Here is a 24,457-nt window from a genome sequence, read left to right as displayed (position 1 = left end):
GTAAAGACAGAAAAAAAGCACAGAAGACAACTAACTTTGCTTGTTGTGCTTTTGATCTGGTTCAAGCACGCAAGTGACTTAAATTCAAAATGCCCCAGAACCAGTGCAAAGCTTTACAGTCTGTTACCACATTCAGTGAGTGCAACAATAGTTCTCTGAGAATCCTTGGGTAACCCTGAGTGAACGAAATATGACCCACTATAAGAATAATAATAAGAAAAGTAGTTACATTATAAAGTGCATTTTCTACTGATACTCTTTTTCAAGTAACTCAAATTATTTGAGCGCATATCGCAGTCTTTCAAATTGTGTTTATCATGCAAGTTGACATCAGTATGCTCATAAAAAATGATATATTGTGCAACCCAAAGTGCTGCTGTTCTGTAACATGCAATACATTTAAAATAAATCAAGCCTACTTGCAGCACAGTTGCATTACAGATGATTACAATTGATCTGATATTTAGTTTTGGTATATTTTAAGTAAACTACAACTGTATAGTGCGCATTTTGCCAGGAGGAGGCTTATAATAAAATAATCAGCACGTAACACAGTTTTTTGTTTTGAAAATGGTTCCCTAAATTTATTTGTAAAGTGACATTATACAGTAATGTGCTGTTTAATGTGCTAGGAGAGAGGAGTGTGCAGAGCGTGGATCTGCCTTTATGTGGCTGAACCTGAGCCATCAGTACCATTTCTGCAGAATGGCTGGGAGCATTTCTCACATCATTACCTGTTGGTCCACTCCCACAGCATCCAGGCCGTCATACATGATGTTGACCCAGCCATCCTTACAGGACAGCACAAACAAAGACATCAGAGCCTGGAAAGGAAACAAAGAGAAAAATGTCAAAACACAGCAGATTTACCTGGTCCTAATATTATTAAACCTAGAGGCTTGTTACAGTACAAACATGGCATCTTGTGTAATGTAAGCTTGTCATTTTTTTTCTTCCAATTATAATTAGTGGCTGTCAGCAGAAGTTGCATATTCAGTTCAGATTTGTTAATGTGTAATTGAAGAGTCCAATTCTGGAATGTGAGACAACCTAACTCTGTCAAATGTAATAAAAATATATCAGGTGTGACAGTGGTTACTCAGAGAGGCAACATGTGTTAAAGGTATACATCCCAAAAAACTATGTCTCACACAAAGGTTTTCCCTCTCGATTATCACCAATGACCCATGAGTAATGTGCAGCGGTGTAATTATCCGCAGAGAATCTGCACTGACTGATTTTACTTATTTTGCTGAGGTCTCATTTTATGCTGAATGCTGCATGTTTGCCGTTTCTTTCTGGTCACCCAGAGTTGATAAATGAACAACTCTGGGTTTAACGCTACATGCATCACTGTAACTTTTTACCAAGCCGTCCAATCACAGTGGAGGAAAGGCAGGACAAATAGCATCCACCAAAAACACTGCAACAATGAAGGACAAATGTGTTGATATATTGTAAACTACTGTAAATATTAATATATCAAATTCATTAACCCACACAGACTTTTTCATTCAAGGTGGATCATCAAGCATTACTAATAAAATGTATTTATTTTTTAAATGAACAAGTGCATGTTTAGATACATGGGATTTATTGTTTTTTTGTTTGTTTTTACCGTGGTATCAAATTAGCTATTGAGAGTTCATTCATAATGGAACTTCATTGGTCCTGAAAAAACTGCCACTTTTGCAGTGCTTTCAGCGCAAGATCCACATGACACACCACTGGACAGCATAAGCTGAAAATGCAAATGTGATAGGTTCCATCCACAGTGATATGTAGCAGGACTGCGGCAGGTTGAAACAGGATTTATATTGAGCAATGGTGTCTATATGGCGGGCAGGAGGGGTGGTGGATGGGTGCAACGAATCCTGGACTTTCTTGCGAGAGTCTGGTGTTTGCTTCCCATCTGAATGCGATGTTTTTGTTCTACACTTCACCATGTGCCTCTGTCCCCTAATCCTAACCGTCCGTGCCTTTGCTGCCTAATCCTAACCTTCCGTGCAAGCATGTGCATTTGTTGACATCCTGATGTTGGTTGCCGTGTGCTTTTGTTACTTAAACGTAACCACATGCAGCATAACATACAGATGCGGATGTCCACTGCAAAGCAGCAATATGTGACAACTTGAGATGAGAACATGTTGAAATTTCTGGTACTGTGACATGCCTCTTTCATACTGTACCACTCCTGTCTCCACAGATCACTGTGAAGAGCCAAAGCTACTGATGTATTTACCAAAGTCCTGCTGCACTGCAGGTTGCAACAAAAAAGTGACATTTTATGAGTAGCTCTGAGCTAGTTCATGTTTTTGTAGATTTCGTTGGCCTGAAGGAAGACTAATCCCTTCCATACCTCCCTCTCCTCCTCTCAATCTCCCTCCCTCACCCGGAGTCTAATCCATACCTGAACCAGGTTGTCAAAGTTGTACTTCCTTCGTATCCAGCGGTAATTGGCCTGCTGACAGTCAGACTTGTTGGTGATGTTTTTCGTGTCCAGACCTTCACAGTGGTAGAACTTCCCTTTGAACAGCTGGAGAGCAAGAGAGGTAAAGACAGAGAGATAGAAGTTCTGCGGGGCTATTTGGCTGTCATTTGCACATTATCTCAATTACCAGAGCTTACGGCTTTTTAAACATCCGACTATTAATGCAGCAATAAAAGGATGTTTCATAGAGCACGTTCTTATCAAAGGTTTTCCCTAAGTGCTCGGCTAAGAGCTGGCCTTGAGGTCATGTTGTCCTTTCCACACTTAACCTAATTGTCTATCTTTCAGAACTCTTAAGGAGCAATTGCCCATTGGAAATTCAAGACACTTCCGATCCCCCCTCAAGTCACAGTCACATATGCAGCTGCTCGACGAGACTGACATTTAAGCTACAAAGGGTAAAATGTTTTGTCCTGGAGCTCAGAAAAAGCAAATGACAGAGCAGAATCATCCGTGCAGTGTGTGCATTGTCCCTTAACCTAGCTTACATGCAAGCGCCGTTTTGTGTGTGTTACTGTGTGGGAATGCAAACTACCTGCACCCCCAAGATGCCAAAGACAATGAAGAAAGCACAGCAGATAAGGACAATGTTCCCAATGGGTCGGAGAGAGGTGATGAGTGTCTCCACAACCAGCTTCAGTCCTGGTGCTCGGCTGATTACCCTGCAAATGTAAATATGACATACAGTGACACAAATTCAGGTGATGTAAATATGAAATACGATACATAAAGACATAGAGTTAACCCTTTGAAAACGGAGCAAATTAGCTTAATTCCTTTCAAACATAAAAAGAAGGCTATGAGCATCTTAACAAGAAATGACTGAAAAATTAGTGAGAAATTGGTAAAAAGTTACAAGAAAATTTCCTGAAATAAAAAAAAATGGAAAAAAAAAGAAAAACACAGGAAATTGCCTGGAAAAAAACTGTTAAAATGAAACAAAAAATCATAAATATGAATGTTTATAGTAAATAAATATATTTCTATAACCTCATTTTAAATGTATACCTATAAGAGTCATGAATATAATTTTATTGACATCTCATGCCAAGTTGCTGATTGCCTTTTTCCAATGTTTTTTAAATCATGCAATCAAATTAACAGACATCTACACAAAGCCATAGCCAACACATTCAAACACACACAAATACACTTTGTACCTCAGGGGGCGTAGTGTTCGTAGCAGGCGTAGGACTCTGAGGATGCCCAGGATCCTGTTTCCGCCGGTATAAGCCAGAGAGACCAGGATGTCGACCAGAGACACAAATACCAACAAACCATCCAGAACGTTCCAGCTGGACTGGAGGTAAGTCTGATTTCCGAAGCAGAAACCGAGCGCTATAACCTGGAGAGACCATTATGAAATTATTAAAACATCTCGCATGCTGCAAATTAGAGCTATAATTTGATACAAAATCAAAATCGAAAAAAGGTTAAACATTTACTTAGCGCATACTGCAAACCACAATTTTTTATTATAAGTCCTTCAGTCCCTATCGGTGGCAGGATGTCGACACAAAAACAACTATGACTGTTAATGTTCAAATTTTTAAACACATGACTAATTTTGTAAAACGGTTGCAATTAAGTATAAGTGTAGACTGTATGGAGATGGATAATGCCTCTCCACTTCCTCCCACTGTGCAAAAATGACACCAAAATTTCCTGGATTCTTGCACTGCCATCTTGCATTTTTTCAAGTCAGAGTCATCAGAAGTAAAGCCATGGTATCGGGGTTCCTGTCCATACACCAATCTCACACAATCGTAAGCAGTGCCATTAAGTGTGAGCACACCGACTGGCACTCACAGCCATCAATCAGGGCGTCATCCCCCTATTTTTATGGCATCAAAGAACTAATTAAAACAAAACTTATCAGAAAAATTAATGCCTGGACAAACATAAGCATGATAAGAACTAGCAGAAATAATTACATAAATAATATTACCTATGTTTAATAACTTAGAAGTTGACTTGAAAAAATATTGACTTTTTGTTTATCAGGGGACACAAACAGCAGTCTTTTGGTTCAAAGTCCTGTGTTTGTTTGACCCATCGATCCACCTCCTCTGTATTTAGACGTTGTCACCCTGTATACGACATCACATGACTTCCTCCTTTGCTCCCATCATACTTACTACGGCCACTAGAGGTCGCCACCTCACAATATAAAGAACTATGGGTTGTGGTCCAGTTTGGTGTTTCCATGCTTGTACGAATGACCTGTGGGATCATTTTTAGGGGGAGGATGGTCACCCTTTTCACCACACCAATGTTAGGAAAACTGATGTTTACCTTAATGGCCATCTCCGCCAGGAAGATCACAGTGAAAACATAGTTGGACACACTCAGAAACTTTCGCTCCTAAAGAACAAAGTGAGATGAATACAAAAAATATAAAGACTGTAAAGACAATTTCGAGGACTTGACATTTTCTATTCACAACAGCACATGTTCTCTTTGGATGGAGCAAGTACCAGCTGCTGTTTAATACATTTTGTTCTGTTGTGCTTTTAGCCTTGGTGTTGCTAGGCTAGTGAGTTTCTACCTGTGTGTAAACAGTTGGTCTACTGTAGTAAATTATCCCTAAAAGCCTCCATTTTAGCAAAATGCACAGGTCATCTTCTTTCAATCAGCCAAAACATGCAATTTGTGTTACATTTGAAAATGATGAGCCCAGAAAGGGCAAACATGAGCAGTTAATCCGTGTTACATCCGCAATGTAATAATACACTGGTAATTATTAAATGAAAGGTTCTGGAGGTTATGGTTCTTCATGTTTGCTCCAATAAATAAATCTGTGAAAAATCAATTCAAAACATGTTACCAACGAGTTACAGCATGAACCATTCCACAGCAAGTGCAGAAAGTTGCATTCAAAAATTTGAAAAAAGCGCATCAGTTTGAGAGACAGATGACTGAAAAGCAAGAATACACCAAAGGAAGTGTGTGTTTGTGTCTTACCGTGCTATGAGGCTGTATGTCAGGTCTTTCCAGGGCGATGGTGATGCAGTTGAGGAAGATGAAGACCAGAACCACATGGTCGAACAATTTGTGAGAGATCACACTTTGGCACCACGCACGGATTCTAAACACACACACACACAAACATAGAGTCATCTATAAAACATCTATGGTCGGTTAAAGCTATTGACCAAACAATTAGTAGAGAGAAAGCAGTAAAAAAAGAAGAGAAATGAGAGAGGGGAACCAAGATAATTGAATAAAGCAATGAGAGGCAAAGAGGAGGAAGGCAAAATCAAAGCCAACTGCAGCTAGAATAATACAGATTGATGATGAAAGTTTATGTGTGTAAGACTCACTTGCTTTCTGGAGAGAATAAATACAGCGTCCAGTCTTCATGTTCTTTGCACCAGCGGGGCTTCATGTCACGAATCTCTTTTTTCAACCAGAAGCAGAAAGAACTCTGCAGAGGTGAGAGGTCACAGGTCACTTTCATCACCCACAGCAACCACTTTCTTGGCAATTCATCACTACATGATATGACTGAAATCATGTCATTTATTAAATGATCAACATCAAAGACACAATCATTATAATCATATTCATGCTGTCTCCGAACCAGTCAAGCCCAGACACCAATTAGAAAATTGCTTAGAGATTTGTCCAGTTTGGTGTTTCCAGTTGTTACAGCACAGACAGTAGGAGAAAATTAAGTTTTTTTTTTAAAACATTAAAGCTTGTTCTAGTAGAGACCTTGATTACAAGTATGAAACTGAAAATGAGCAAAATAGGTCCATTTTAATTGGAGTTTACACAATGCTGCTGATGTTAGTCTCTCCACAATTATATCTATGGGGGCACAAAAAACAAGTGTTTTCTTGCATAAGTAGGAACACAGATAACTGCACCATAACTTCCAACTTAGCTGGTGCATAAGCTCAATAGAAAGTGTTGTGAAACTCATTAAAGTTTCTAATAAAACAAATAGAGGAAAGCTTAGGTGCATAGCTTCTGTACTTCAGGATTCTAATTAAAAACAGCCCAAAGTCAAGCCTCTCAGCTTATTTGGCAGACTGCCGCTTGTGCGAGGGTGCGTGCATCTAAGTGTGTCTTTCTGCAAGTGTGTGTGGATGAAAAGAAACCTGCTGCTTAGATATCCTTGGAGCTGAAATCCATAATCCCTGACATAGACACACGCAGAGCACTGCATGCGTATACACATGTCTCATCTGGCATGTCTCACACACAGACACGCTGATACGTACTCTTGCACGTGCATGCTCAAGCACACACCCGTACATGCATGCACTGGTGGAGGATCTGTACTAAGCCTCCTGTTTTCAGTGTGCCCAGAGAGAGGCCTTTTGTTTGAGTGGATTTAATGCTTTTATGAACTCAATTTTGAGCCAATAAAACCATCAACACTGTTGCAACAGAGGTCATTCAAAACAATGGGGTTTACACCCTGCTCCACTCACACACAAATGTACAATCGCACTGACTGTACGTGCACAAGTGGTTTTGCACCCACAGAAAAAACAAATGGTTTCCAAGCCAATCAATTATAGCATGACAATTAGCCTTCTTGGCTTGCAGAGTGATCACAAAACACACACATTATAACATCTCAAAGTAAGAGAGACAAAGGGCAAAGAAGACAAAGAACTGAGTCAGTGGAGAAAGACGGAGCAAAAAAAAGAACTGAAATGTGTAAATAGAGTTGGAGAGGGCAGATTAAGAGATTAAGAATTTACATAAGAGAGCAAAACCACAGAGGCGCGACTGCTCTGCAAACTTGTCACCGGGCCCATAAAACCTAATTTCTTGCCTGTAATTGTAGAACAAGCCATTGTGTGAATAAAAAGCTGATGATACATGCCAGGATGACATCATGCCACATCTACAAGCAGCTCAAAGACCACACTGTAGATTTTCTAAATGTGACTTTAAAAGCTACAATGACTCATGATAACTTACATCATCATCAATGTCATCATCAGGTGAGGAGTCGTCCTTGGGGTCGCAGTTTAAGTTGGGGTCATAGGTCAGGGTCCTCCCGTTACAGTCACCGTACTCTGCTATTATGGAAGGGCAGAGAGTAGACGCCTGCAGCAGCTCCAAGGAATCTGGCCGTAGTCTGTTGTTTCCCCCGGCCTCCGCTCCATCTTCCTCCTCTCCTCCCTCTCCAGATAACAGGCTCTCCCTCTCGCCACTGGTGTCTCGCCTTTTGAGGCTTGGTGCTCTACCCAGGCTGTTCCAGCTGGAGCGACGGCTTCCCCATGAGCGAGCAGGCAGAGGGGAGCGCCGGCCAGGACTTGAGAGGTTCTGGAGGAGCAAGAAAATTGTCAATTGTGATATGAAACTGCCATTTGGGAACAGTCTGCCATTTGGGTCAAATGGATCTGCATGTAAGGAGTTTGTTTCATATACCTGTCTGCTCCTTGTCTTGGCTGTTGCTAATTAAGTGGGTTTATCCATGATTTGTATTTGCATCATTCTTATAGCCATTTCTTTTAAGTTTTTTTCAGTCAGACTGTGCAGGGTCAGATATCTTACAATGTTCCTTTTTATTCTCCTTTAGGGAGTTCATTGTGGGAGCTTATAGTTATCCTGCTGAATGTAATAAAAGATTCCCTTAAATATATACTAGTTACGGTAACTGTGTTTCTTAATGACTGAATGTCTCACCAGAGAATGCTGGTCAAAGGCTAAAGGGTCCATGGTGGTGGAGGTGGAGCTTCCCCGGCGAGACTCCACATGACCACTTCCTGCCTGGCTTATCCCGAGTCCCTCGCCATATTGAGGCACCCCCTCTCTGTACATGAGCTCCTCTCCGAGGATAGAGTCAGGTCCCAGGGAGCTCTTAGGGGTGGGCATAGGTGTGGCTGCTGTGCGCATGATAATTGGAGGAGCTATCGAGCTGCGAGGATCGACGTGACCGTTGGCTGTCATCATAAGAGAGTACATTTTGAGTTCTGTGGAGAAATTAAATCATTATTATCATTTATTCATTCACATTGGGATCAGTCAGTCATGAAACCATCAGAAAAGGAGGAAACCTACCAGTGTCTCTGAGTTGTTCCACCTTCTCGTCTTCCTCAAAGTTGTCTGATTTCTTCTCATCGTCTGACTCCGACCGATTAGCATCACCCTACAATACACAATCATGCAAATAACCATTTCAACCATCAGAGTTCCCACATATGTTCATGGTCAAAATTTCACAGCTTTTCCATTACTTTTTAAGGACCCTTTATACATTTTTTGGCATTATGGTCTGGCATCTTCTAAACACAACAGATACAAATTCTATAAAATTCCATGCCTTTTCCAAAACTTTTAATGATTTTTACTAATTCCATGACTTTTCCAGGCCTAGAAAATGTAATATTACCAAAAATAACCAAAAATTAAAAGTTCTAATCTCAAAACGCATTATAGGACACTGAATTCAGCGTTCAAAGCATGGCAGAGGCATGACCCGCCCTATCCTCACTCTGACTGGCTAGTGCTCATTGCCTTTTTTTGGTTGAATTGGTTAGATTTAAGTATGAGGAGTGAGATTTGTTTAGGTCAGGGTGAGAAACTGGAGGAAATTTTGCAGCTGAAGACTAACTTTGCCCCTGAGGAGCAACGTAATAACAGAGTTGAATGAGGAAGAATTGATGATCTGAAATGATCAGTGGGTGTGTGGATTAGTTATAATCTCCATTCTCACATTCCCTTTAAAAGCAGTGGCTCCTTACATGATGTGACAGTTTGGTAATTGAGAGTCTGGACCTGCGGCCCTCAGATGGCTCCACAGGGGGTTAATTAACAGCAAGAGAAGCCCCTCATAAAGCAGTTGGGGGTGAAGAATTAGACATTAATCTTTATTTTGTTTCCCTGGTTTGAGCACCATAACTATAAAAAAAGTCCTCATTACGTTCAGAACTTTTACATATTACATATTGTAAAAAAAAGTGTTTAATTTAATTAAAGGCCCTGACACACCGAGCCGACAGTTGCCTGTCAGTCAATTTGGGAGGGCGGTGAGCGTTGTATCCCACACTCTTGGCCCATGTCTAAATGGCGATCCGGCTCAACACAGAGTAGAGACATGAAAATGAGGAGACTACAAAAAACAGATTAAGTTAAGAAGGAGGAAGATCTAACAAACTTGTAATATCAGGTAAGGTTGTTTTTCTTTAGTCATATAGCTCTTTAGCAGAAACGTTTACTTGCGGACAGTAAACGCGCTTTGTTGTTTTAACAATGGCACGTGTTGTTAATGCGTTAACTGGCTAACAAGTATCATGACGGTCTTCAGGTTTCCCTTTTTGAATGACAATTACAGACGACCACCATCTGCTGGTATGGAGGGTTATGTCCTCTCACACGGGGACAAAATGTATGTGCTCATAGGCCGTTGGCTGCAGTCTGTGTGTGTGTTTGTGTGCAACTTTCTGGCCATGACATGGCGACGTGAGGTAACACAACAGTTGGCTTTCATCACCCATATTTCTTTGATGTCAGTTTGGTGTGTCTAGTCCTTAAAAGACGTTGAATTACAAACTGTACTACAGTTGTTCTCACCTCAGCCTGGAAGCCCTCAACCAAAATGGCCACAAGTAAGTTGAAAAGCACATAGTTGCCGAACGTCATGAGAGCGACGAAGTAGAGAGCCGCCCATGGAGAGGTGGAGGCCATGCCGTTATACAACACCACGTTCCAGTCCTCCTGAGTAAGAATCTATTGATTGAATGAAACACAAAGACAGGTTTAGTATTGTATAATTATAAAAATGAGAAAATAGAAAAGATCCACAGACATAAGGACATGTTATATGAAGGAATAGAAAGCACAGAAAGGGAGAGAAAGGGACACAGATGGAGCAGTATTAGCCTATAGAGGTCTCTTGGGTCTAATATGCTTTTTAAATTCAGTCCTGAGCTTCTTTTATTGCCATCATACAACAATGCTTCAACGTCATACACATGGGATTACCACAAAGTGTAGGTGGGCGTGTGTATGTGTGTGTGTGTGTATTTGCCTGTGTTTAAATCAATGTGAGTGATGAAAGCATTTAAAACTGGGACGGTGTTCATGATGCAGCATGAAAGCTCACTCCGTCTCTGCCCACTCATTAAACGCCGTGGCAGGAAGGCAATGCACTGCGCTGTCTGTGCAAATGTGTGTACGCGCACAAGCAGGGGCGCATGGGTTAGTGTGGACTGTAGCTACTCCCCGGAAAACTATAGTAAGTATATAGTAAGCGTACCGCCTTCATATGACATTTCTGGATAAAAACGCTTTTTCAGCATCGTACTCCTACACACACATGCACACACACACACGCCCCAAAGTGAGACAGTCCACTGCATTCTGTGTTCCACCTTTCTGCTGACGCATCCAGCATAGAAAAAGAGGACAATCTATCTGGAGCGATTGAACAATATCACCACATAGGGAGAGCAAGAAATAGATAGTGAAAGAGGGCGTGCATAAGCAGAATTTCTCATTTCACAGCATTTGACTAATGAGCAGAACTTGGCAGTTGAATTTGGCATGCACACACATGCACGCACGAACGCACGCACGCGCACGCACGCACGCACACACACACACACACACACACACAGTTTGACATTTTGATTTGGGATGGCCAAGGAGTACACATGGCCTGTGCTGGGATAAAAATACACACATACTGCCCAGTTTATCTCTTGCATGTACACAATACATAGGATGTGATTGTATAAGCTGATTTTTTTGCTACATATGTTTACTCCAAGCCGGTAAGGAACATGTTTGAGCTCTTGTTTTGATAGATTACATAACTGTCCTGTGGCAAAGTCGTCTTCAGATGGTGCATACATGTCTGACAGCCTATAGTTTAGCTGTATAGGTACATTTTCTGAATGACATGCTCATCAAGATCAATAAGAATACACAGAGCAGTTTATGCGAGGATGACACAGAAGATATTAATAAAAAAAGTTATTGATAGTAGATGAGTGAGTAAATTCTTACATTAAGTCTGCATCAGTGGAGTTTTGGCAAATCAATATGACTAATAAAAAAAATGAAGCGAGCAGAAGTCAATGTGTGGATTAGAGCCAGCAGACCCCGAAGCACAGCAGCACCGTGTACGTTTAGATCTAACCTGGAATACAGTGACGATGGCCCACAGCAGAGAGTCAAAGTTCTTGCGGTCAGGGATGGTGTCTCCCGTCTCTGTCTTAAGACCGAATTTGCAGCCAAACAGATGCATACCCAGAATACTGCGGAAAAACAGAGACATCATCATTTTGTGTGTTACATTATCAATACCCTAAGACCGATTGGGAGCATATTTTTGTGTGTTTGTACAGTCTGTGTACCTGAAAGTGAAGATGAAGAGCATCAGCAGCATGCAAAACGTGGCCACGTTGTCCATGGTCTTCATCAGCACCACCAGTTGTCTCCTCAAGGCCGGCAGGAAGCGGACCAGCTTCAGAACTCGCAGCAGACGAAATGTTCGCAAGACCGACAACCCACCGTCTGCCTGACCAATTATCTCCCAAACACTGAAAACCCAAAACAATCAAATTTATATTAAAGCACAACTGAACACCTTCAAAAGTTGGATATTGTAATGGGCCACTTCAGTCTAAAAGAAAGTAATAGTTCACCCTCCAAATGACAACTTGAATATCAATTACTCACCGTTTTAACGAATTTGTGAAGAAAACTTGAAAAAATGGAGAAATTCTTGATGAACTGAGGTAAAAGGGGTTAGTGTTTAGTTTGTAAATAAATGTTTTTATATAGTTTTGCTGTTCTGAATTTAAAAAAAACCCCAAATTTAGTTGATTAAGATTTTGGATTCTTTGTTCACAACAAAAACAAAGTTTTTTACACAAATTCAACTCAACACAGGGTGAGTAAGTGATGGTTATAATCATGTATGGTATGTAAGCATAAAGTATGCTGATTATGAGAGGAATTCCCCATCAGTTCCACAAATAACCCTACCACATTTATCAAAAGGTTCCCTGATCCAGTACGAGCTCTATCAAACTAAATGACAGCCACACAGCAAACCTCGGCTCCCGACAGGATCAAGAATCTGCTGCGACAGCAAGCAAAGCTGCTCCTGTGTGATCCATCATGACTGTGTCAATCTCAGCTATTGTAGAGATGGATGCTGCAGCAGTGAACCTGACACTCGAAACCCGGTGACTGACAAGCGTGAGAAGAAATGAGAACAGGGGCTGGCTCTAAATCTGAGCTCAGCTGTGAAATCTACATTGATTGGAGCCGCGGTCTCTTTGAATTCTGGTTTTGCTTTGAACTTTGATGATGAGGGCTTATATATAAATCTGATGAAGGTGTGTTATTACCTGATGATCACAATGATGCTGTCGAATATGTTGTACGGGTTCCTGATGTATCCAAACAAGCCAAAAGCCAGCAGCATGAAGCCCATCTCCAGGACAAACATGCTGGTGAAAACAATGTTACTGATCTCCAACACATCAGTCAACTCCTCAGGCTGTGGGGAGAGGAGAGAGGGAGACAAAGAGAGAGGGAAGAAGAGAAGGAGGGGGAGAAGAAAGGAGGCAAGAAAGAAAGCAAAAAATGAAAGCAAGGAAGAAAGAAAGACAGAATTGAAGAAAGCAAGACAATAATAAAGAAAGAAAGCACATGAGAGAAGAAGAGAAGATGCAAGCAAACAAGAAAGGAAACAAGAAAGAGAGAAGGGAAGCAAGAAAGAAGGCAAGAAAGAAAGGAAGCGAGAGAAGAAGCAAGAATTGAGGACAGTAAGACATAAAGAAAGAAAGCATGTGAGAGAGCGAGAAAAGGAGCAAGCAAGAAAGAAAGAAAGAAAAGAAAGACAGAAAGGATGAAAGCAAGGGAGGAAGCAAGAAAGAGACCAAGTAAAAAAAAAGGAAGCAAAAAAGTGAGAGCGAAGTATGAGTGCAAGCAACAAATAAAGGAGGCAAGACAGGAGGCAAGAAAGAAAGAAGCAAGAAAAAGAAAAAAAGAAAGAACAAGTTAGTTAATATCTCCACTCTATTACCCGAACTGTAAAAGCCGTTTGGTCTTAGTGCCCTGAGCTGAGACATTATCAATCAAGTTCAGAGCTGCAGTCAGGCCCAATCAATCAAACGGGACCAACAGCAGCAATCCATCACTGCAGATCTACTCCACTTACCTCACAGCGCAGTCACTGAACCAGAGAGATGTAACTGAGGCCCTCTCATAAAGCATGCAGTCAAGTCTTTTATGGAAAACACAGAGATTTTGTGCTCTAATAAACGCATCACGGGGCCACATACTCAACTTTTCTTTATACAGACGTTTTGCCAGAGCTGCGTTGGTGATCTAAATGGGCTGGTTTGGATCAAAAGTTGTGTCTTTGGTTCTATTTTCTCCACATTTCAAAAACTATCCTGAGACTTGCTATTTCAAATGTCCCGCTGTGAGACGTACACCTGGCCGAACAAATCAAAGCACTAAATTGTCCATTAAACTGGCAACAAATTCAGTTTGACGGGAGTCTGCAAGGCTAAAAAGAGACCCGCAATTAAAGTTATTATTGTGACGGTCTCTTGTGATAAACTTACTTTTATTTTCCCCTTTTCTGGTTTGCATCATGATTCAACGCTGACAAGCTTTGCACAGTCCTGACATTCACAAACATTTAATAATTATGATCCCCAGACGACTGAATCACTCTAAGCAATAAATTCTTGCACTCTATACTGTGCCTTGCAGCTTCTGAAGCCCTTTAGCTCGTGATCCAGAATTTTATTTTCATGTCACGCATGGCAGTCTCATTAAAACTAATTGTGATTCTTTTCATGTGGGATCAACAAGCAATAGGCCCAAAGCCCATTTTGTGTCCCGGCCCAGGGTGCATAAAATCAGGCAGACCATATTCAGGACTAATAAACACACAGACAAGATTAATATAGCAAATCCCAGACGTCCTGCTACCACAGCAGATAGGGGTTAACCTTCAGCCTGTGTTATTCTGCACTATCAGCGCCCTGCAGAAACATCCAGTGTTGGCTTTGTGTCTATTGTTGCTAGAAATTATAGAACACGCCATGCATATAAATATGTTTGATAAAGCTGGAGTCCATGAGATAAATGAGGATTCCCCTTTCAAAATCATACAAGTCAATTAAGTGAAAGGTCCTCACAGTCAATAAATTATTCTAAAATGAAACTAAAATCATCCATTTTTATAATGAGTCCTTCAGGCAGCATAATCAAGCACTTACAGTGTTGAATACAAGATATATAATTGTGCATAGTGATTTATATGACAACTTTTACAATAAATTCAAGCCACTGGTGCTCCTCCTGAAGTGCAACTAAATCATGATTACAGATAGAGGGCGCCATACTACACAGCACTCCTCACCTCACTGCACCCTGAACACAGAAACTGAAACACAAACCTGCTGTGAAGGAGTAATCGACAAACTTTAACAGCCACCTTTCAAGACTAGAGCAAGTGACTGTTTTCATTTGGAAAACATAATTTCTCAAGTACAATACTTTTTAGACCTTTACTTGAGTATTTCCATTTAAGGTACTTTATACTTCTACTTTACCCTATTTCAAAGGAAAATAATGTGTTTTTCACTACACTACAACACTACATTTATCTGACACATTTTTCATACAAATAATATCATCAGTGTGGTGCATAAATGTGATGCAAACATGACCCAATTGTGTGCTGTATGAAGCACTTAAAAGTAGCTTTACTAACCAGCATTTGCTTATATGTTAATGAACAATCATACAAAAATTTAACACTAACAAGGGCCAATTTGCATAACAAGTAGTTCAGCTTTTAAAGCTGTAGTAGGTAACTTTTATAATGATGACTTTTTTTTTAAGTTTGAACTTCGTGAGACAGATAATCTGCGAGACAGATAATCTGCCTCCTCCTTGTGCTTTTTATTTTTCATTTCTTTTCTTTTTTTTTTTAAACTATTTATACGGGAAAGGAATTAAATGGTCCAATTAGATGTGTTATAGTTAAAACTTGCCTGACTCAGTTAAAAACTGGTTTTCAGCAGATTCCTGTTTGGCTTCTTATGGTATTTGCAAGAATCCACTGTGCCTGAATGAAAACAACAAATCACAGCCAAGGAGTCTCTAATTCAGCTGTCAATCATGTCAATCCCTAATGCTATTTTTTCACCTCAAATGTACTGAGAAACATATTTTAGTGTACTGTTTAGCTGTAAAATGAAACAGCTTATCACCCAGATGCAATGTTGAAAAAATCAAGCTAAAACCAAACATTTTCTTTTTCATTTTACAGTACAACATGTTTCTGAAAACATTTGAGGTGCTACCTGTTTGACTGCAGTTCATGAGCAATGACTGACGTAACTGACTGCTACATTAGAGATTGCTTGGCTCTGATTGGTTGTCTTCATTTAGTTATTGTGGATTCTTGCAAATGCCATTAGACTGGGATTGCCACACACAAACATGCACAAACACCATATTGGATATCCCGAAACAGAGCCTCAGAAACATATCTAATCAATTGCTTTATTGACCATATCAACTGCAGGAAATGGTGTGTGTTTGACTGAACGATTACTTTCATTATAGCATTTGTTTGACGGTCGTTGAGATGTTTACAGCTGGAGCTTGTATAACCCTGACCTCAGTAGCTGGGCTGCTGTATACATTTAGTGCAGTACAGTGTTATGTTATGTAACCTAAACCACACAGCATCTCTCTTTTTGTTACTATTTTCAGCTGATAAGCTATTGAGTTAATTGGGACGATCGTGAGGCCTGTGCAAAAACAAAAGGGCATGGAAGTAATACCAGGGGACTTGAGTAGGACTTTTGGTGTCTTGCATGGTGCGGAAAACAAAGCCATATTTATTTATTTATTTTTTATAAAGCTGGGCAGATAATAGAGAGTCTAGCTGTCCTGGCTGTTTGCTCAGATTCACTGACCAGCCAGCACATAAAAACTTTAAAGCACTTCAACAACGCTTTGAAAGAGCTCTCAGTCAGCTATTTTATCTCAACAGTGGACTCCCATACATTATTATTTAAAAGTGGACTGGTGGCATTTTCATTACCTTTGTGGCCATCACACCAGGGAATTGAAAGAGCATACTGCTGACTTGCAGGGCAATAATTTCCATACACTACAAAGTCCTTTTTATGCCTGCTAGGTTTACAAATGTATCTCTACTCGCTGCTTAACAGTGTGTTGAGAGGAGGGAGTACAGTATGGATGAGATGGTAGATTAAAACAACATTAAATAAAATACTCCTGAAGGGCTCCAAAGCTAAGAGCTGAAAGTTTGAGGTGCTAAAAAAGTCAATGAGCTCACAGAGTCAGTTCAATAATCATACATCGACGTCCTCTCTGGGTTTGTGCTTTGATGTTTGACTCGTTGCACTGATTTCTGTTCTGGCTGATGGGAACATTATTGATAACCATTTGTTAGAAAGCAAAGAAGTTCAGGAGCTGGTCAAGCTTACAAGAGAATTTCGCCATTTTTCATCATTAACTTCATCTAAGTTTGGAGTATAGTGTGCATTAAAACACATTTTTGGAGTGCTCTCTGTGTCTCTGGGGTCTTCTTCAAAATTTGCTGTACTTTCGTGAACCGGTGACGTCAGTGGTACTCTGCAGAACCACCTCTGGGTATCCAGGTGGCGTTTCACAGTGTAAAGCCCGACTCAGCTACAGACAAATGTATGCATTATTATACCTGAAAGTTTTGCTTGTCACTTGAGCGACTACAGTTGGACTATTGGACAAATATCTCATGACTGGCTGAGTACATCGCTGTTATTTGTCATTTTATTTTTCTTCCACCTCCGATTTGACTGTGAGCTGCTGCTCCTCTGTCAGCTGAGAGACAGCAGGGAAATCCAGCATGTGGAGTATTTCACATTTTGCCAGTTTGTGGCCGACCGGAAACTCACTGGTGACCTTCATCAGGATTACAAAAATGATCTGGATTAAACAACCAGTGGGCCGAGAGGGCAGATGATCAGTGAGTGAGCGTCTTTGTCACCTAACGCTGTTATGGCCAACAAAGTACAGCTTCTGACTGTGATGGAGATACACAGCTTTCAGGCACTGAACAGTAAGACATGTTTGTTGCTGTTAATGTTCGTTATTTATGTTGTTTTTTTGTCTCGGTTCTGTAGTCAAACAGTAAAGTAAGTTGTTCCAGACGCTTTCATTTTCTGCAAACAAAGCTGTGTTTGAGACGCCCACCTCCACATGCTGGGCGGGTTTGGGGAATATTTGGGGATTGAGCGTCAGGAGCTCAGATGCAATTTACCCTTGTACATGTAGGCACTGAAACAAGAGCTGTGCAAGAAGGAAAACTCAGAAAAACTCACTTTCTGTCAATACAGCATACATTGGGGAATTTATTGCCTCAGTTAACTGCATTTACCACCAGCACTGATTGGATATTCACTTAAATCCCAGCAAATTTCCCCTTTTTCCTTTTCCCTATTCAAGTTCTGTGGCCAGCGAGAAAATTACGGGTGAGGAAAATTTAAAGCAACACTCTTCCCTCTATTAATACATATCATCAAGGTGCCCTTGAGTTGTCAGCTTTATCCCATGATGCACTCTGTTTCTGTTCCAGACCGACATGATCATTAGTGACTGAGTGGTTTCAAAAGTAATTAGAAGCACTTAACCATATGTCAATATGTTTTATGTAATCTATCGTCCCAAATGAGCATTCTGAACTATTGCTTGAGACTTTGCTTTCCACCACCATCATTACGTTTGACAGACCTGGTGATCAATCAGAATGAAATACGTGAAACAAGACTTTTTGACAGTGTTTGAATACAACACTGCATATGACCTTGCCTTCAAGAATATGAGAAACAAAAGCACAACGGAAGTATATGCTCACACTCACACTCACACACACACACAGCTTCTCTGGCAGAGCAGACTCAAAAGCGGGACACAGACATAAATAACAATAAGCTTGTTTATTACACAAAGTGTAATAATGTGACCAAATATATCTTAACATATGTTAGCATTTATACTATATACATTTAGAAGTAAGAGCATCTTTTTTATTTTTAATTTATTTAGCACTTTTCAAACACACACTCAAACTGAGGTACGGTATTTACTGTATAGAATTTTATATTCAGGGTTCCTACAAATTTTTAAGATTTTTATGCCACTGAAAATTAAATTTAAGACCTATTTCACAATAACCAAAATTGAAGAAAAAAAGCTCGAAACAACTTTAATTTCTTAGCTTCAGGGTCAATTTTGGAACATAAAAAATCCCCAAGAAAACATCTCAGATATATTTCTCAAATATAACATTAAGGATTTTCTATCCATGCAGTTATTTGTTACTGATCAAGTTGAATTTTTTTGTTGGTCATTAACAAGATGTGGTTGCATTTAAGAACTCAGAGTCACATTTTAAGGCAAACTAATGATACTCTAAATGTAATCTGTAGTCTGCTTTGAGTTGCCAGACAGTGTATTTGAAATTGATTTTCACAAATATGTCCATCACTCACACACACACACGCACACACGCACACACACACAAACACACACACACAGACTAAAGTATTATGGATACACACAGACACACACACACACACACACATACACAAATACACACACACACACACACACACACACAGAGTCTACACTGCACCTCCTACATTCAAACACCTCTTCACACACACATACACTCATAGTCTCATAAAGTTTGGCAAGGTGTCACATAATGGGGATGATGAGTACTGAGGGGAGGAGGAACTCTTACATAATACTTTAGTCTGTGTGTGTGTGTTTGTGTGTGTGTGCGTGTGTGTGTGTGTGTTATTGTCCCAATAAGGCCATGGTTCTCCCAGTCGCTTCTGATGTTTATACTACAAAGATAGAAACACACACACACACACACACACACACACACACACACACACATATATCCCCTAGAGAAGGAATTAGAGGAGAGGAAGGCAAGGAGAAACAGAGAGGAGAAAGAAGGGAACTGACGTGTTCATGCACAAGAATACTCTCTTTGGGTTTTTATCCATTTGCTCTACTGTTGGGAAACTAAAAGGTTGTGCGCGTGTGTGCGCATATATAATACACTTGGGTGTAAAAACTCTGTGGATGAATGTGTCTGTTCGACATGAATTTGTCAGAGTGTGTGACAGCGGAGTGAGGGACGGGGGAGCTGTATTATTAAGCCGATATTTCCCAGATGTTGGCCACACAGGGTAAACTAGAAATATAATCCTGGAGTGTGTGTGACAGAGTGTGTATCTGTGTGTGAGAAAGATTCATAAAACGGGTACTGCTCCTCTCTCCACTTTCCCTCACTTCCTCCATTCCTTCACTCCTGCCCACCCCGTCTCCCCACTTTACTCACATTTCCTCTCATTATCCTCTCAGACAGACAAACGCCAGTTTCACACGAATGAATTCACACAAATGCCGTATCTGACAGTTCGCATCAAACTTCTTGTTTCTCAATAAAGGTCAGTAGATTTCAAACAATGATCCGAACTGTTCATACTTTTCATTTACCCTACATCTCATGAATTCTTACCTGCTCGTGGTACTCTATCCCCATGCTGAGAGTATTGACGAGGATGGCGATCATGATCCCTCGGTTGAAGTATTTACTTTCCACAATCCTCTTCAGTTTTTCCCTAAAGCCGACCCAGGCGTGAACAACTCCATTTTTGTACTCCACGACTCCTCGCCTTCTGCCCCGACATCGCCCACCTCTCAAATCCCCCGCCTGGAGAAAAGATGGGGAGATAAGTCGTGTATAGTGAGGTGCTAAAGGTGAAAAATTCTAAGTGAGGGTTTTAACATTCAGTAATTATTGCACTTTTAGAAAATCTACAAAATAATCAATAAAAACAGCTTTAAATAATAATATTTTTGATTTCAGCTGTTCAATTCCCCCTTCCGGTACATTTTTAAGTATTTTGAAAATACTCTGCTATGATAAATATTTTGGTTAACATGTTTTGCTCCACATGAAAGGTTAAAAAAATAAAAATAAAAAAAAAAAAACTCTGAAAAGGGGTCAAAAGCACATCTTGTTGACAATTTCTTTATCTGGTCTCCGCCCCGCCCATTACTGCAGTAGGTTTCACTTTTATCAATGCTAACTTTTAAAGTCTGCTCCCTCATTAATATTGGCTTTTGTATTTGTGACATACCTTATCTACGTAGCTTTCCCAGCGTATGTTTGATCTCAGATTTAAGGAAAGTGTGCAAACATCACTCCCTCCAGTAGAGGAACGTGAAAACACCTCTCTAGTGACTAACTTTGCACACATACAATTCTTAAAAAAAATAACATAGTGCCATGTTTTAAACACTTATACCAGTTTTGAATCACCGCTGTCATTAATGCCAAATCACCACTTCCACAACCTCCATCCTCTCTGTTTACCATCATCATTAGTGCACCCCTGTGCAGTCTGACCTGGGGGAAGTCGTGCAGCCCGTCAGCCTCTCCCCTGCCTCCCTCCAGGTCTCCCAGTTCCAGTTCCAAGGTCTCCAGGCTGCGGGCACACAGAGGCAGCTGAGCAGCTCCAGGAGCAGAGGACTGGGCACCACACGCCTGCCAGCTGGTACAGCAGCCTCTGGCGACCTGATGAGGAGAAACGGGTGGAAATGGTCAGAGCGGTCAAGGGGGGGTTTCCTGGCTATCTTCATGTGCTGCTGTTGTCTCTTTAGCTTTACTGAAAGAGTCAAACATGATAGCTGATTTCTTTTTTCTTTTAACAGCCTTTTACGTGTTGTACCATTTTCAATTGTGATTACTGTGTGCAAATATTGTATACATTCAAAAATGTATCTAAACTTGAGCCAAGTCAGTAGTTTCAAAGTTCTGACTATATATATATATATATATATATTTGTATACATTAAAAAATGTATCTAAACTTGAGCCAAGCCAGTAGTGTCAAAGTTCTGACTATATATATTACAATATCAAATCAAAGGTTATGTTTGCACTTTTACTACAAATAGTATAGATGGAGGTACTTTTTTTAAGCCCTGATTTGTGCTGTAAGTCTTCTTTAACAACCTTTTGCTACTAAGGTGCAGTAAATGAGCAGCCTGAGAGGCGAAACACAGGGCAAAAAAGTCTGCAAATCATTCCCTGCAAAGCACTCCTTGCTGCTTGTTAAGCTTGTTGCTGTGAGTGCTGGATAATTCAAGGTGACTGGGATGAGTGCAACAATTTCTCTTCTTTTTCATTTCAATTATGGTGGCAGACAGTCAGAACACAATATTCAGAGAAACTCTGGCAAAGGAAATCAATCTGAAACAATAAACATGAGTAAGACAAAAATATGGTTTTGAGAAGTAAGGGGGAAAAGTCCTCCTCAACACAAGTGGAAATCACAAACGACGACAGCTCATCAAAAACAGCAGCTTGGTCAGTGGCCCTATGCTTCAAACTATGATGCTCTGGGTTCCCTTCTGGCACCAGTTTTGGACACTCACTTGCATGTCACATTTTCACCTTGCCTATCTAGCTGTTGGATTAATAAAGTCAAAAATGGTAAAAAAAATAAAAATAAAAAAAATAATCTAATAAATAAATAAAAAAATAAGGTTCAGGCAACACAACTACATGTTTAAGTTTGGAAAAAACATCACGGTTTGGGTTCAAGTAACTATTTGTTACGTGTCCGAGAAAGAGATCGGGCTGATATTACACTGTTTGGCGCATGTACTGTAGTTCTATGTTTAATTCACCAGTAAATTTCTCTAACAATGTAGGTTTATGAACTTTCCATCTCCAGTAAACAGGAAAATACACTTGTGTTTACACTTGTAAACTGTATCATTCTATATTTAAAAGAGAAACAAAGACAGCATGACATAAAGGTATGGTGATAAAACTGTAAGAACATACTGTAAGTGAAATGCTGCATGCAGTGCTAAAGGGAAGTCCTATCTCAGCAGAGAGCCAAAACAAGCTGGTTTCTGCAGTGAGTGCTGCGAGCTCGCCCACAGTAGAGTACCGTACGAGACCCTGGCTGACTCCTCTCACCCTGTGTTCTCTGACTACATCCTGTTAAAACAAGTATGAAGGAACTAGACTGCAGCTAAACATGATTTCTGGAAACATCAGCTCTTCAAGCCCAGCTTCAACTGCACACATTGTTGTTTACAAAGCTATCTAATACCTCAAGCTAGAAAAAGGGATGTGAGAGTTGTCATCACATTTCATTGCCTTTTATAATATCTTGAATATTGCTGCTATTAAATTAATTTCCATGTCTATTTATCTAACTGTTTTGACTCCAACTTTTGACAGATTGTTTGCAATCTCCCAAATTCTTTTAGCAAATGCCTTCAAGGGGCAAAATATTTGTCTTGCAAAAAGCTTGTTCAAATTCATCCCAACCCCACATCACCTATTATTACATTAAGTTAGATTAAATTACATTAAAGTCAAATTAGATTTGAGAGCCCCAGACTTGAAAAAAAATATTCCCAAGATCAGTATAAAGGGGCTATTCAACCAAAAACAGCATTAAAAGTCTAATCCCATTACACTGCAAGGCTTAGCAGAGATTGAGTCATCTGACAAAACTGAAAGCAAACATCGAGAAACTACAGATACAGAGATGTCTGATGGTGACTGGAGACAGTTCGCTCATTTAGATTTCAGCTGTGAACCACTAAATTGTTGTCCATTAAAGCCTTTTTAAAATGTGTGATCTTCAGCACACATTAGGAGTGCTTCTCTCACTCCCCAAAGGAATTATATTGACTGCAGATCAAACATGCATTGACTGTTTAACACGTTGATCACGCTTGTGGTGTGTTTAAGGCTTTTTCAGCACTCTTCCTCATCACTGTCTACACTTTATTTATCACGTGTCTCACAGTAACTCTTTGCTAAAGGAGGAACTAATTCATGTGCACTTAATTATGTTTGGAGCGTGGGCAGCCAGCAGTGTGTAAAAGTGTGTGTGCTCATTAGCCATCTTACTTCATTAGGATGAAACAGGCAAATCTATCACACAGGTTATCACACCAGCTAGACTGACTATTATCCAGATAATGACAACATTTTAAATTTAATGTGTGGCTCATGAAAGAGTACATTCTTTATAGATCAGATCTTTAGATCTTTATACGTCAACGTTTTGCAAGTAACAAGTCTCAAATCTTTGCACTCGAGTCAAGTTCCATCTCAAGTCAATTCAGTCCCAAATCTAAACTTTGAGCTATGAGTGCAAAACAAGCCATAATCCACTCCTCAACTAATGTGAGGCCAATATTTTCTTTAGGTAATTTGAGTTGGTTAAAAACATTAGTAGAATATTTATTTTCATTAAGCATGTAAACAGCTTAGTAGGAATATTGTACTTATCAGAATTGTGGTAAAAAACGGAATATTTTATGCATGTACATGTAAACGATGTCTCACCCTCCTAGGCTTACTTCTAAATCTGAATCTTTCACACTATATGGTTTTCTACTAAAATCCATCTGCTTCTATGTTATTTTGCCTTCTTTTCTTCCCTCCTCAATTCCCCACACACTGTGCTCATTCCCTCAATCCTCCCCTTTATCCACCTCTCTGCACTGATGACTGTAGCACTCCAGACATGGATTTCCTGTCAGGACTCTGTAAGTGCTGCCTGAGTCACATGCACACACACAACAAATGTAGCTAGAGGCTACCTCAGGTCAAACTTGGGATGAGGACAGATGTATTTGCTAAATGGTAGAGCAAGAAATGAAGATGAAAACAAAAGTGTGAGCACAAAAATATAATGGAGCCTGAGGGAAATCCAGAGCGTCAAGTACAGATTGAGAAGGGGAATTACAGGAGAGTGAAACCCATTAAAAAGACAAGCCTAAGAGAAAACAGAGTAAAAAAAAAAAATTAAATACTTGCTCCACTTGGAAGAATAACAGGATTTGTGAACCTTAAAAGGGGTATGTTTGATGGATTAATTTACA

The 24,457-nt window shown here is 40.1% G+C and overlaps 1 protein-coding gene across 1 annotated transcript in view; it reads right to left on the bottom strand.

The window, feature by feature from the left end:
• The window catches only part of cacna1ha (calcium channel, voltage-dependent, T type, alpha 1H subunit a), a 66,523-nt gene that overhangs the window by 18,672 nt on the left and 23,394 nt on the right, over positions 1-24,457 (bottom strand). Inside the window, 18 exon segments of the mRNA XM_042504444.1 lie at positions 735-824; positions 2,411-2,536; positions 3,027-3,153; positions 3,652-3,836; positions 4,787-4,855; positions 5,456-5,579; positions 5,815-5,918; positions 7,433-7,780; positions 8,144-8,430; positions 8,519-8,606; positions 10,031-10,186; positions 11,601-11,718; positions 11,818-12,003; positions 12,820-12,971; positions 20,052-20,246; positions 20,913-21,040; positions 21,043-21,079; positions 21,082-21,113. Coding sequence (XP_042360378.1) covers positions 735-824; positions 2,411-2,536; positions 3,027-3,153; positions 3,652-3,836; positions 4,787-4,855; positions 5,456-5,579; positions 5,815-5,918; positions 7,433-7,780; positions 8,144-8,430; positions 8,519-8,606; positions 10,031-10,186; positions 11,601-11,718; positions 11,818-12,003; positions 12,820-12,971; positions 20,052-20,246; positions 20,913-21,040; positions 21,043-21,079; positions 21,082-21,113 — 2,552 coding nt within the window.

The sequence above is a fragment of the Plectropomus leopardus genome, chromosome 17, assembly GCF_008729295.1.
Source record: "Plectropomus leopardus isolate mb chromosome 17, YSFRI_Pleo_2.0, whole genome shotgun sequence".
NCBI classification, from domain to species: Eukaryota; Metazoa; Chordata; class Actinopteri; order Perciformes; family Serranidae; genus Plectropomus; species Plectropomus leopardus.
This window is presented reverse-complemented; position numbering and strand designations above follow the sequence as displayed.